We start from the raw sequence: 14,828 nt of genomic DNA, 5'->3' as shown, positions 1-14,828 counted from the left end.
TACAAAAATATATATATATTAAATTAAACATTAACCAAAAAACGAAACAAGCCAATGCTTTTACTTTCGATGTCCACGAACTTATCAATTAATCCAAAATTTTACTTAAAATTCGAGAAGTGGAACTAAACAACTGCAACGAAGTGGACGAATTCAAATTCTGATGTATAATTGGTTGCAATTATTATTTTACATATTTTAACGAAAATAACGCCGGAAGCTATCTATTTGACACCGCACTCAAAACCCGTTGATACCATTAGATTGTACGTACTTTTTTACGTAATTATCACTTTTAACGCTTATGAAATGCCTTTTATCTCCCAATAATTTCGCTTTTTCATGTTTGAATGATTACGTAAATTTTAGCAAAAATGACGCCAGAAGCTACCTAAATGACATCGCACTCGAAAACGGTTGGTTTCATGAGATTCTACGTACTTTTTTACGTAATTATTACTTTTCAACGCATATCAAATACCTTCCACCTCTAAACAATTTCACGAGCGCTTTTTTATGTTTGAATTATTACGTAAATTTTAGCAAAAATAATGTCATAAATAACCTGATTGACATCGTACTCGAAAACAGTTTGCATCATAAGATTCTACCTAATGTTTTTACATAAGTATCTATCACTTTTCGAAGCTCATTAAATACTTTCCATCTCCTAACAATTTCACGAGCGCTTTTCTATGTTCATTTTATGGTATTTTCATAAGTGCAAGCCAAAGTACGAAATTCGATCTTTATTAGTTGGAATTATTTTTTATTGGAAATATTTTCATGTGCTATAGATACTCCCAAAAGGTCTTCCGCCGACCCTGCGTCTCTACAAAAGGTATCGTATCACCTAATAATATTTCTGAACGATGACTGAGCTTTTTATTTCGTTTCATTCAACAATCACCTAGAACTTGTCAAACCTTTTCTCCAATTCGACTGGTGCCGGCGGGGCGTTTTGATTAATTGATTCGAATTGATACACGAACAATATTACCACGAAAACGCGTCGTCAAAAGGCAGAAGAATGAAAGAGAGATAGAGAAGAAGCTGAAAGTCGGTGATTGTCAGTTCTTTTTCTATACGTGTTCTTCGTCCTGTTTTGCATAAGAATTTGTCAAATCACACGTGGCCCTTTCGTCTCGATTTTCGTTCGCCTGTGGTGGTAACAACTGTTTGTAACGGATCGCATTCAATAAAAGATTGTACGACATGCGACGAAAACATTATTATATGCTAATAGAGGTAATGTTGCACATTAACTGGAACCTGGTATAGAATACTATTTTGTTTTTCGAAATTATTCTGGGGATGTCCGAATTTCAGTCATACTTCAGCGGCATTCGAGATTCAAAGTAATAAACTGGCAAACATCCCCCAGCATTTAATTTAACGTTAATTATGCATCGTGATTATTCAGACTTCCTCGAAAAAGCTTGTCTTTTTACAATTATAGCCGGCAAATAAGTAGCAACTAAAATGCAACTGTATGAAGTTAGCAGTTGATTGCGCGCGCACAGGTAACGAAAATGCAATAGTATGAAGTTAGCAGTTGGTTGCGGGTGCACGTCTATTGAAAATGTGAAAGTATGAAGTTAGCAAATGATCGTAAGCCGGCAGAAGAATCACCAATTCCCATTCTTTTGCAATATATACAAACATTGAATATTTTCATAAATCATCATCATTTAACACAAACGCAGGACTTCTGTATTTCNGTACGAAATTCGATCTTTATTAGTTGGAATTATTTTTTATTGGAAATATTTTCATGTGCTATAGATACTCCCAAAAGGTCTTCCGCCGACCCTGCGTCTCGACAAAAGGTATCGTGTATCACCTAATAATATTTCTGAACGATGACTGAGCTTTTTATTTCGTTTCATTCAACAATCACCTAGAACTTGTCAAACCTTTTCTCCATTTCGACTGGTGCCGGCGGGGCGTTTTGATTAATTGATTCGAATTGATACACGAACAATATTACCACGAAAACGCGTCGTCAAAAGGCAGAAGAATGAAAGAGAGATAGAGAAGAAGCTGAAAGTCGGTGATTGTCAGTTCTTTTTCTATACGTGTTCTTCGTCCTGTTTTGCATAAGAATTTGTCAAATCACACGTGGCCCTTTCGTCTCGATTTTCGTTCGCCTGTGGTGGTAACAACTGTTTGTAACGGATCGCATTCAATAAAAGATTGTACGACATGCGACGAAAACATTATTATATGCTAATAGAGGTAATGTTGCACATTAACTGGAACCTGGTATAGAATACTATTTTGTTTTTCGAAATTATTCTGGGGATGTCCGAATTTCAGTCATACTTCAGCGGCATTCGAGATTCAAAGTAATAAACTGGCAAACATCCCCCAGCATTTAATTTAACGTTAATTATGCATCGTGATTATTCAGACTTCCTCGAAAAAGCTTGTCTTTTTACAATTACAGCCGGCAAATAAGTAGCAACTAAAATGCAATTGTATGAAGTTAGCAGTTGATTGCGCGCGCACAGGTAACGAAAATGCAATAGTATGAAGTTAGCAGTTGGTTGCGGACGCACGTCTATTGAAAATGTGAAAGTATGAAGTTAGCAAATGATCGTAAGCCGGCAGAAGAATCACCAATTCCCATTCTTTTGCAATATATACAAACATTGAATATTTTCATAAATCATCATCATTTAACACAAACGCAGGACTTCTGTATTTCCCTCTGAATTTTGCTATTTTTTATAAGTAATAATTTTCAGAAAATATTCTAAATATTTAAAGGATTTTTGTTATCTTTGTTTAATATACCAGGACTGATTATTATGGGGTCCAGTTAATGTGCACTAAATCGATGCATGCCCAAAGGTTTGGGCACACACCGCTGGTGGTCCCCGATTCCATTAAGATGGTGTTAATCCTAGGTCATCCTAGTGGATAGGCACAATACCGCCTAGATGTTATCATACAGTCTCATAAATAAAAAAAAATGTTTAGATAGAGGTACGCAAAATGTTGCAAAAATCATTATTATTTTAATGTATATACTTAGAAGTGCTTTTATTTTCGTAAAATTAATTTTCGCTTGTACCATAACATCTGAAATTTTGTACTTTTTGGTTATATACTAAAAAATTAATAGTGGAAATTGTACTCACATATTCGGCTTTCCCTTTCTTATCACCCCCTCTAACAACCGTCCTCTCAAGCTTTTCCAAATTTTTCATAAGCATCTCTTCATCTTTCAAACGCAATTCTTCGGCGATTATGTCCAAATCTCTAACAGGATTAACGTCGCCTTCGACATGCGTGACATCGTCATCTTCGAAAGCTCCTAAATGTGCATTACATATTACATGACATAATTCACACTGAAAATAATAATGAAACGTACTGCAAAGATGAAATATCGCGTCGCACGCGCTTATGTGTGAAAGGAATGCGTTTCCAAGACCTTGTCCTTCAGACGCCCCTTTTACTAAACCAGCAATGTCCACGACATTCAGGAAAGCTGGCACTTTACTGAAATTATAAGAAACCGTTATAGAGTCAAAGAAAGTCTATTAATAACACAGGTCTGCGAAATTTTTTTTTGAAAAGTTTTTTTCTTAAATTGTTAATATTTGTCGTAATTGTCTTAAAAGTAATAGAAAACGATATTCATATGGTTTATACCACGTCACATTAACCCATAAATGCTCAGAGAACACATTTCCATTTGAACCCTTGCCACGTAATGAGTGCGACGAAAAAATATTCGATAACCAGTGTTTCTATGTTTTTAACGATGCTCTTTTCGATGGTGTTGGTTAAAAATACCTCCGACAATATTAAAGCATGGAAAAATCGAAAATAAACAAAAAAAACGTGATTTTTGAATTGACTTTTTTCTTAAAAAGTAATTTTTTGTGTCCTTACGATTTTTTTATATGCTTAAAACCTATATAAATCATGACCTCGATATCTAAACATGAAATAATCACCGTTGGTCAAGTCGAAATGCCTTTACAAACTGTTTGATCAAACCAAGTTTAATGTAAAGTGGTGGAAGCAATACTTTCTTCTTTCAAACTCGTATTGATGACATTTTTCACTCCGACTTCCAATTGCATTCTAATTTGGACATAGAAATACCGAATAACAATGATTTTGATTTACCATAAGTCCACTGTCTTAACACTTCAACACATAACCGGCATATTTTATCGTAACCCAGTGTTTATCTTGGTGACACAACTTCATTCTGAAGTAAGCTTAATAAGCATTTTTTACAAAGTCTGTTATATTCAATCTTTGCTTAACTATTGTATATTGTCCGCAAATGTAAAAAAATACATTTGAATTGTTTTTACAACTCCGAGAAGCCATAGTTAAAGATAAATGAAACACAATCTTTTATTACACGTTAATATTATATCTCTCTCAATAATGGCGCGCTATAAACTATTTTTTTTTTAGGCGGTGTAAACGACTATAGTTACTTTCAGACTATCTAAAATAAAGTAAAAGACAATATAATGCTCAGTCAGAGAGTATTAAATAGAAATATAAGCTATAAAATGAATTTTGTGAAAAAACAAATAAATTTGCCGATTCAAAGAGCTACATATGTATATATACATATATTAATCTACATACAAAAAAAATGTGACGTGATACGTTAAAACAAAGTTTATATTTGCAAATTATTTTGCATGCTTAAGATAAATTTATACAAAAAACCTTTTTATCGCAGATCTGTGTAATCTTTTAAGTGCAAGTCTAACATTTACTACATGGTAGACGACCACTCCATTGGCCGCCATGCTTTTATTGCTTTTGTGTCACCTTAACGTGCGAGTACTGTACTTCATATTTACTCTTTTTCGACTTCAAAATCAACCATAAACAACCCTTATTATCAATCCAGTTCATTTTATATCTTTATAATGTTATACGTAGACAGACATCATTCTGATGGTCCCAATTTTAAGGAATACGGAGGCACGTGAATTCTAAAAAAGTCCACACAATATTTTCGTTTCGGTTAATTTATTTTCGCAAGAGTCGCAGTTATGTTCCGTCGGAAAGAAATGCCATTTTCGTCGTGAATTTTGTGGAAAAATGCATTTGAATATCCGGCACTCTTTTTTTACGGTTGAGAGTCTTGCTCCTCCCCGAACCCCATAAAGTAAAATCGAGGGGAAAAGCGTCGCTAATACGAAGACGACGTCCTATTTGCATTTCTGTACCATCGCCAACGAAATCTGCAAGTTTGATTAGGTGCTTCCCCGGCGGCGGCACGTAAAGTACGACCCAAAATAAACTGAACAACACAAATTATATTTTAGAAGTGAACTCTATCGACTTATTGTATAACCACGGGCTGAACCGCTTCACATACCGATGTTGCGTGAATTTGCAAAATTTTGCTTATTTTTGGAATGAATCACACGCGACGACAAAGGGCTAACTAGCAAAAATCCCTTTGATAATTTTTGCAGTGTCTTTAGAAAATGGTTTTTAGAATGAAATTTCCCATTTCAAAATGATGAAGTAAATTTGAAAGCAAGTAAATTACAGAAGGAAACTTTTATTATGTGAAGCAATATTTTTTGTCACAGACTGTATTTTGGCTCGGAGTGTATTTGAAAGCGGTTGTGGTCCATAAAGGGGCTTTTCATTAGCTTCGGGATCAAAGGGGACTATGCTAAATAGATGAAAATGCATAATTCGCCTTTCTACTGCCAGATTGTTTAGATTCTCCTCTACATAGGTTCTTTATAACGAAAACGATTGAGTAAAGTGAATTTGGAAGAACTTCGTTCTATCGAAATATCAAATAATCGTGTCTAAACTCTCCATATAACGTAACAAATAAATTATTATTGGTTATGCAGGGTGTTTCTAAAATAAGTGGCAACCTTACAGGAGTATGATAAAATTATGTAATGTTTACAGGTTCGAAAATTCTGCATTTTCGGGAAAAACGTGGTTGAAAGTACGGGCAAATCTAACTCCGGCCCTGGAGAGGAATGCGACAACACAATGCCATATTCAATCGGCTGGTAACTAGCAGAATCAATGTTGTATTTCTTTTGTATTTTTTTGCTCTTGTATAGTTTATTATTTATTAGATTAGATTAATTGTAAGAGGCTTCTGGGTCCTTATCTCAACCCGGTGTCAATTCACGCCCAGGACTGGCTTCAAATTGCTACTTGTAGTATTCTCACAAATTTTATTTGTTTTTTAATCACGCTACTGTACGTACCATGCGATTCTCTTTGACACCTTTTAATGCTTGCTACTTACATCATAAACACCCTGTATATCAATGTTTACTGTCAATTGTAAACTAATTCACACTATAACGTAACTAAAGTAGTTTTGACAAAGTTGAAACAATAAATCCATACTAAATGAAATACGCAGTGCTTTTGGATTTGTTAACTTTTCTTCGTACTAAGAAAAGAAAAAGAAGTATGCAATCATCTCATACTGATGTTCTTTTTTTCCTTTTAAATTTTTATACCCTGTGATATTCCTTTGGCGAAAGAAATAAGTATTAGGTACCCTCATCTACAATAAAATGCCCAATTTGCCTTTTTTACTGTCGCTTGAAATCTTGTGATTTTTTTTGTCACCCAAACAACTGCTAAAGGTAAATTACCTAAAACGGTACGCCCCCTATTTTGAACGTCATTAAGTAGATATTTAGGTTTAAGCACACCTAATTTTATAACGACATGGTTCCTATAGGGCAAACAAACCATTAATGGAATCGGAGCATTCAATTTAAAGGCGCCTAGAAGACGGTGAGAAAATTTTTAGATCCGTCACATACAAGTATTCCATTTCATCCGTGTTATACCTTTTTGTATTGGGATCCGTCAAATGGGCATACACCATCTGGTGGCAAAATTTATAACTCGAATGAGGGAAAAATTTACATAGGAACTGTGCACGCAAATTGTAAAATTGTTTATTAAAATAATAAAACACGTTAAAAAAGTAAAAATTTTTTTGATGATGGAGTCGACGAAGTTTTCTTCTAAAGTTAAATCAAATAAAAAGTTAATATGTTCAGTGAAAAGCTGCAATAGCACTTCAGACATAGATCTTCACTCTTCACCTACATTAACTACTTTCCAATAAAAACTAACCGTTTTATATATGTAAAAAATATATTCGGAAAATTAGAGAAAAAAGTAAACTAATAGAAGCTTGGATGAAAGCAGTAGGTATCAAAGAAGTGAATTCCGGAATAAAAATTTGTTCACGTCATTTTAATGCACATGATTATATTTCAGCAAGTATTTACCATCAGCCATAACCTTAATATTTAAAACTAGAATCATACTAAAATTATAAAGTGAGAAATTATTTATTCCTGTGTAATTGATTTAACACAATTCTAATGATACGATATAAGTATTTTGAGGTTAAGAACCTACCTGCTGCAATACAACAAAGTTGCAATAATGTGTTTGCAACGTTCTCTTAAATCGGCTTTGCACGTGCAAGTCATTGATATGATATTGCTTAAATCACCCAGAATCACCTCACCAATTATATAACGTGAATCACTTTTTAAATCCGAAGTTTGTAAAAAGTAGGCAGTAAACTTGACGGAATTTGAAGGCTAGCTTCCGGATTTGTTATTTCCGAATTTTATAATGTGATTGGCATTAAAAACACGCTCACCTTCAACGAAATTTCCTTTCCGAGGCTTTGTGTCAGCCCAATCACATCTTGTGTCAATACTTATCATTTTATCGTAATTTAAAAACTTGGAAATTACACGGTACACTATAGGAACTACGATAAATTTTCCCTAATCGGCGCCATGTTTTTAGGCTCCTCCCATTTGACGGATCCCAATAGAAAATGTTTGCTTTTATAAAGACACACATTCAAAAATTATAATTTATTTAAAGTAATAACTAGTACTTACCTTAAAGGTTTGAAATACTCGCACAAATAGTCAAATCTCTCATCTGGAACTGGGACCCGACGTGCTGGAAAAAATACTGTCAGCTAATTTAGATCCACAAAAAAAGTGCGTGATCGAAGAATTCAGTTACACATGTAATGGAGGGTTGAATTTTAAAAAGACACATTTATAGATAATAAGGGCTACCACAAGCCATTTTCCTTGGGTGAGATTTAATAATACATATATATATATATATGCGAAGTGCGTGTCCAACCAGTCTTAGGACTGACGACCTTATGATGATGATGATGATGATGATGATGATATATTAATATATTTTTTAAAAACTTCTGAGTAAATCATTCATTCGAAGAAATACTAGACATTTTTAAGAAATTGTTTATTTATAAGTAGATTAAATAAATACTTATTTTCTAAAGATGTATCACGTACATATCACCCATCGTAACCACTATAGTCAATTTGATCCAAAATGTTATCCAGAATGCGAATTGCGGATTCGGTAAACGAAGATTTCATTGATTCTGGCTCTAAAATTTCAGTCACTTGTTCCTGTTTTCTTGCAGTAATGGCAGGATGCAATGGTTTGTCCAATATCGGATCCACGAATTTCGGAATGGGTTCCTCGTAATACAAATGAGGATTATGTCGCTTCTTCATCGCGTCAAGGAACTTAATCAAGTCAGTCCTTCGTTTTTGATACGTCGCCAAACCTTCCTCGTATCTTTCTCGATAATTATCAGGAATTAGTTGGTTGTTCACTTTCAAGTAAAGGCCAATGAATATGGCGGCTGACATCGATATACTTAGCCCAGGGACTACAGGCCTCAGCCTGCTCACGACTTTCAGTGCGCTGAACACTTGAGGGGCAACAAACTGTTCTAAATAGCCTATAACAGGCAAACTTCTGGCGTCAAGAGATATCGCAGACTGATTGGTCGGTACTACTGTTTTATTAAAATATTTTTGAGGATGCTTCATGAAAATTTCCATACACGTGGCGGAATCGAAAAGGTAAACGACATCCTTGTACTTTACGCAAAAGTCTATAGAACCTTCGATGAGAACTCTCTTTGGCAGATTGAGCCAATAGCACACTATGCAAATGCCGTTCTCATGGCAATCGTCAGGCTTTTCGGTCAGATGCAACCGTTCTGGCAGATCTTGAGGAATCATTTTACTATTATATGGAGGCAAGAACTTGTTAGGATTGCCCCTAAACTCCTGCATGTGGCTTTGACATAGCCAATAGAAATGTTCTTTGTACTGTACAAGACCAGTTCTATCAGGGGGTTCCCCTCCAGTAACCAAAGCGTCGTCATAGTACAGACAACAGGGACAGTAGCTCCAATATCTGTTCCTTTTCCGTTCTAAATACTCCAAATGGGAAATCAACATGTTGGCAATATGCAAGACCATATCACTACCAGCGTTTTTGTAATAACTTTTCACCTCGTACAAAACCGACAGGGCTATTTGCAATGCCTCTGCCCATATACCCCACATTGTTTTGTTCACTTCCAGTTTGGCGATAATCTGGTACTCTTTGTCAAGCCAATTTCTGAAATGCTTTTGTCCTTCGTTCCAAACGTTATAACGGTATAGCATAAACTTTTTCGAATAATTGCATGGCATAATGCCCGGAGGAGGAGGCGCGTCTTGCATAAATTCTAACATCTTCTCTTCGTCAGATATCATGTCGAAAGAAACGTACGGGAGCAACTGGTATTTAATCATCTCGTGGACTTCTTCGATGCGCTCTGGAAAGCCGTCAACAATGAAACCTTGCGTGGAACTTCTGCCACTTAGAGTTAACGAGCTGACACACTTCATTACCATCTCGTCAGGTAAATACCAGCCTTTACGTAAAATTTTATCTGTTTCTTTGGCCAATTTGGTATTGGGCAAATATTTCAGGACGTAGCGGATGGCACCGCCTCTAGTAATATTCAGCAATCCTAGATCTTTTCGGAACCTTTTTGCCAAGGATGTTTTTCCTGATTTTGGAGGTCCTATAACACCCACTTTGAATGGAATGAGAGGAAACCGTACGTCATTGTTTTGTACGTATTTCCGAGGATTTTTCCTGAAAAGATCCCTGTTCCGCCTTCCAGCTAAGAAATAAACGTAATCTCTGTGTGTCACCGGGAATATCTGATTCTTTTCGTCCAACGGCAAGTACATTTGGATGGTGTTCTCTGCTTCGTATATCTGAACTGGACACGTTTTTCCAAATTTGCTGGTAAAGAAGTAACCTTCGGTTAGAAGCCTTTCGGCCAATTCGAAATCGATATCATAAACCCTTTCGAAAAGCGACTGGTTTCGGAGCTTTATGTCTTCTGCAGCTCGTACGGCCTGTGCAAAAACTTTGTCTGGCGATAGATTTGCGTCTATATCGACCCAGGGAATAATTTGCGATTCGAACGCTTCCTTTATCATTTGTAACTGTTGCACTTCGTTGCTATACGCTCCCATGATATCTTGCGTTACGATTTGTACTATTTCTTCGAATGTTTCCTGCGGTTCTGGAACAAGTACGGGATCGGTAATTTCTTCGGCAACAATCCGAAGAACTATATCGAGGTCTTCCTGTTCCTCGATTGAATTGTAGCTAATTTGAGATTTCGAATGGACTGCGTCGCTATCGTTCTCTGTGACTGTCTCCTGTAACTTCGAAGCTGCATTTTCACCAGCAGCATCGGTATCAGCATCTGCCGCCTCCTGCTGCCTTTCTAATTCTCTTAATTTTTCTTCATATCGGATTTCCCGGCGTTCCTTCATCAGTTCTTTTATACGTCTTTCCCGGTTCATCTCCCAGTTTCGAATGATCTCCTCGTTTTGCCTTTGGACGCTTTCGTATCGTTCTTTTCGCCACTGGTCGATTCTATTGTCAATTATTCGCTGATGAAGTTCTTCCTCGGTTATCTTCATTTCCAGAACCACGTCCGGTATAAGGAAATTCTGAAGCATGTTCATAGCGTCGTCCATTTCGGCAGGATACGCGTCCAATACAAAACCGAAACTCTTGTAGGGTTCTGCGAACCAGTAGTTCTTTATTTTTTCGAACACCTTGTTGCGAACGTGCGCCATCTGTTTGATTTCATCGTCTTCTTTGTTCTCTTCCTCTTCCAGGCCTTCTTCTTCTTCGTATGCCAGGGGAGATACCTTCTGAACGATTCGATCTAAAGAAACGTTGAAGAGTCCGAAATTTTTGGCGAGGGTTCTCGCTAGAGTGGTTTTGCCACTAGAGTGTGGACCCACGATACATATTCTCGGCGGTGGATACTTCCTTGGTGGATAACGCAACGGTAAATATTTCCTTGGGTCGTCTATGAATTTCCTCATTGCAGCCTCGCTGCTCAGTAGGTACACCTTGTTCATAAATTTTACACAGTATTCGTCTCTTCCTCTCCACAGAACAAAGTAATTTTTGAAAACATACGGACAAAACCAGTACGTATCGCCGTACCGACGATTCGCAAAGAAAATGTCTTCTTCGTTCACTTCTCCCCCTTCTTTTGCCCCTTCTTCTTCTTCTTCTTCCTCTTCTTCCAGGGCTTCGTCTTCGTCAATAGGTTCGCCTAAAATGTCGCGTAACTCTTCTTCGCGATCTGCTTCCGTCATCTGTTGGGCGTAAACTCTGAAGAGATCCTCGATATTTTTAATTGCCTCTACGAGGAGGAATTCTAACGGTTTGTCAGTGACTTTGAGTATAGTAACGGGAACTTTTGCCGATTCAAAAAATTCCAAAATATCTTTCAATTTCTCTTCAAATTCCAAAACATGCTTTGCGTAATCCGATGCCTCTGCTCTACGTGGATGTTTCTTAAAATATTCTTCTTTAATTCTTTCGTCGTCTTCTGCCGTCAGCTCCCCTACCGTCTGAACTCTGTCCAGAATTTCATCCAAAATATAACTGGCCATTTTGACTTTGTAAGAATCCGTCGATTTCGTTGAGGGAGATCTCAAAGCTGCATCAGGTTTTCCTATGCTCAGAAACAACTCCCTGAAGTGCCTGAAATGATTGGCGCCCCTCGTTTCGAATCTCTGCATGAGGAAGGTATTGTCCGGTTCATCTTTCAGGATGTAAACGTTGTCGGCCATGTAGTCAGGATTAAACAATTCTACGAGGTTTAAATTCAGAGAGAGGCCATCGATTATCCATCCTCCTCTATTATTTCCCAAGGATTCGTTTCTGTCTTCGATCGCTTTGATTGCATCGGCATAAATTCCGAACGCTTCGTGTTCGCTAACATCAAATTCTATAGCTGTTGTGTGGTCTACAATGTCGTTGGCATAATCGATTACAAACTGATCTAAAACAGTAGAAGGTGGAGGTCTCTTCGTGGGCTGAGCTAACGATTCGGGTAAATAATTGTTTATCTCTTCTGGATTCTCTAATAATCTGTTGCATTCCTCGTAAGTGTACGGTAAATTTAATTCGGTAAGTTGTTCTACGTATTCGTCAATTATCCCTTTTATCCTCTCCATTTCCCTTTGTCGCCTATTATCTACCGACTGGGCGATTTTTATCGCAAACGAAGACATATCCTTCAGAGCGTCAGCGGATAAATCGACTTCCTCTTCTTTTGGAAGAATGTCGTAGTATTCCATGAGGCCAATAAGAAGAGGTTGTACAAAAATTTGAAATTCCTTGATGTCTTCGAAGCGCTGACGTTCAGCCTCTTCATATTCTCTTTCTCTCTGTTCGTCGAGTAGTTTTATTCCTTCTGTCAAAGCTGACGCTCTTACTCTGTCTAGATACTCTTGTCGTTTTCGTTCTTTGAATTCGGCCACTAGTTGATCGGGAGAGATGACGATACCGTCCAGAAGATAAGCTAGACACGTTGATACGGCTGACTTACCAGAACATTTTGGACCCATTACGAATATCCTGCAGCTCGGTTTCGGATACGGTGGTAGAAGAAAAGGACGCGGGTTTCTGGTGAATTTCGTCACCGCGTCCTCGGTGGACAAGAAGAAAAGCTTGTTAAAGAAATGCACGGCAAGGTCGGCTGTACCATCTTTAATTTCACTCTCTTTCATTGCAACAGGACATTTCGAGTTCCAATCGGACCACGTCCACTTGTATAGAGGCGCTACAATCCTCCTTTTTCGAAAATCGTCATAGACATCTTCAGGAGTCATACCTTTGAAATCTTCGTCGTCTGGTATTGGTTCGTTTTCGCCACCAAAATACAATTCAGGCTGTATAATCTTTTCAGGAACTATTACTTTCTGGAACGGCATTATCCGAATCCGCGTTTTGATTGCGCTGAACATTGCACTAGGAGTCAAACGTCCGTCTACTCTTAGATAATATTCAGGGTCGTGGGCTAAAATGTAGCATTCCATTATCGGCATTGCAGACGTGTAGTAGCGTCCCAACTGAACGGAAACGTTAGCAGGAAAATCACTGGGCAACCTCAATAAATGCTGAGGAAAAGTCGATTGATAATTGAAGAGACGCAGCTTGGTAGCTGCAAAGATATCTTCCGGAACATCCTCCTGGTTCAAAGGGAAATAGACATTGTCGAAAAACATCTGTTCCATCTCCTCGTCTTGCTTGTTTACGATCACTCCGTTGTAAATGTCGAATCTGTTTGCGTTGCGCCTCGAAATAACGTCAGCGTGATCGCAGCAGATGTAGATGATTTGGAAGGGAGGCGTAAACAGATTGAATATGAAATCTAATTGTTGCTCATAATTTTTTTCGAGATAAGGCGGTGCGCAAATAGATCCTAAAAGCGATCCGTAATCGGGCGGTGGTTCTTGCTTGGATGGCATTACAACTGTGCTTTCCGACAAATGATCTATATCGCCGACATCACCTTCATCATCGTCATCGTCGTCACCATCATCATCGCCTGATTCTCCACCGTCGCTTTTAAATTTTACCGCTTTCACTATCTCAGGAACTACCACATCAACTTTTATAACTTCTTCGATTATGTCTTCGAAAATATCGCGCACGTTGAACAACGCAGACTCTGAAGAGACCGGATCTTCCTCGTAGAGATCGTTAGGAATTAACGGGAAGCCGCAGATTACAAATCCCCGGTGCCTGGCTGTTTTACTTTTGACCCTTTTTTCAATCAGTTTCAAAATTATATCGACATTGATGGCCCTGCCACTACGTAAATTATAATCGATACATCTGCCCGCTCTACTTCCGGACTCGATCTCTTCTACAACCAACGTTTCTGGATCGATGTAAACGCAATTCCAATGTTCGGCCAAAAGTCTTCCGAGTTCTTGTTCGCCAATACCCGGTTTGCCCAAAATCAAGAACGATATAGGATTTCTTGATAAATACTGTATTTGGGCTTCCCTCTCCGAATACGGGTCTGACGCGGAGATATCTCTTTCGATCAGCAAGTCTGTAGACGATGCTTCAAGGAAATATTTACAGTCAAGAGTATGTGTGACCCTCTTCAGGGCGTCCACGTATTCCGTATGGCGATAATACGAATTCGTAAAAGGATATCTTTTCTTGCATTGCTGTGGTATGTTCTCTGGGTCTTTGTAATTGAGACCATACACGTATTTTAAGTAATTTCTGTTTATAATTATTGTTTGGTCGCATTTGTAATCGTCTAAACTCGGTTTTTCTTTTACATACTTGTTGCTTGACATTTTGTCAAAATTATAATGTTTGTTTTTACGAAACAATAGAATATGGTTTTTAATAATTATTTAAATTCTTATTATGATTTGGGATAACACCAAATCAAGTTAAAATACACAAAAATAATTTTAAAGGAAATTGTTGCATTAAACAGAAGGTAAATAAAATTATCATTTATATATATNTTGAATTATATATATATATATATAATTCAAATCAAAAGTTAGAAACCTTTAAGATCATAAAAACTAGCATGATTTTTTTTACGAAAATAA

General features: G+C 37.3%; 1 protein-coding gene across 1 annotated transcript in view; it reads right to left on the bottom strand.

The window, feature by feature from the left end:
* Positions 1-14,678, bottom strand: part of LOC108736214 (adenylate kinase 9) — an 18,818-nt gene extending 4,140 nt beyond the window's left edge. The window contains exons 1-5 of the mRNA XM_025980347.1: positions 8,365-14,678; positions 8,109-8,122; positions 7,923-7,986; positions 3,383-3,510; positions 3,147-3,322 (exon numbers count right to left, since the gene is read on the bottom strand). Of these exons, the coding sequence (XP_025836132.1) occupies positions 3,147-3,322; positions 3,383-3,510; positions 7,923-7,986; positions 8,109-8,122; positions 8,365-14,561 (6,579 nt within the window). The 5' untranslated portion in view covers positions 14,562-14,678. The remainder of the gene's footprint in view (positions 1-3,146; positions 3,323-3,382; positions 3,511-7,922; positions 7,987-8,108; positions 8,123-8,364) is intronic.
* Positions 14,679-14,828: the final 150 nt, after the last annotated feature.

The sequence above is a fragment of the Agrilus planipennis genome, unplaced genomic scaffold (assembly GCF_000699045.2).
Source record: "Agrilus planipennis isolate EAB-ADULT unplaced genomic scaffold, Apla_2.0 scaffold114, whole genome shotgun sequence".
Lineage (NCBI taxonomy): Eukaryota > Metazoa > Arthropoda > Insecta > Coleoptera > Buprestidae > Agrilus > Agrilus planipennis.
This window is presented reverse-complemented; position numbering and strand designations above follow the sequence as displayed.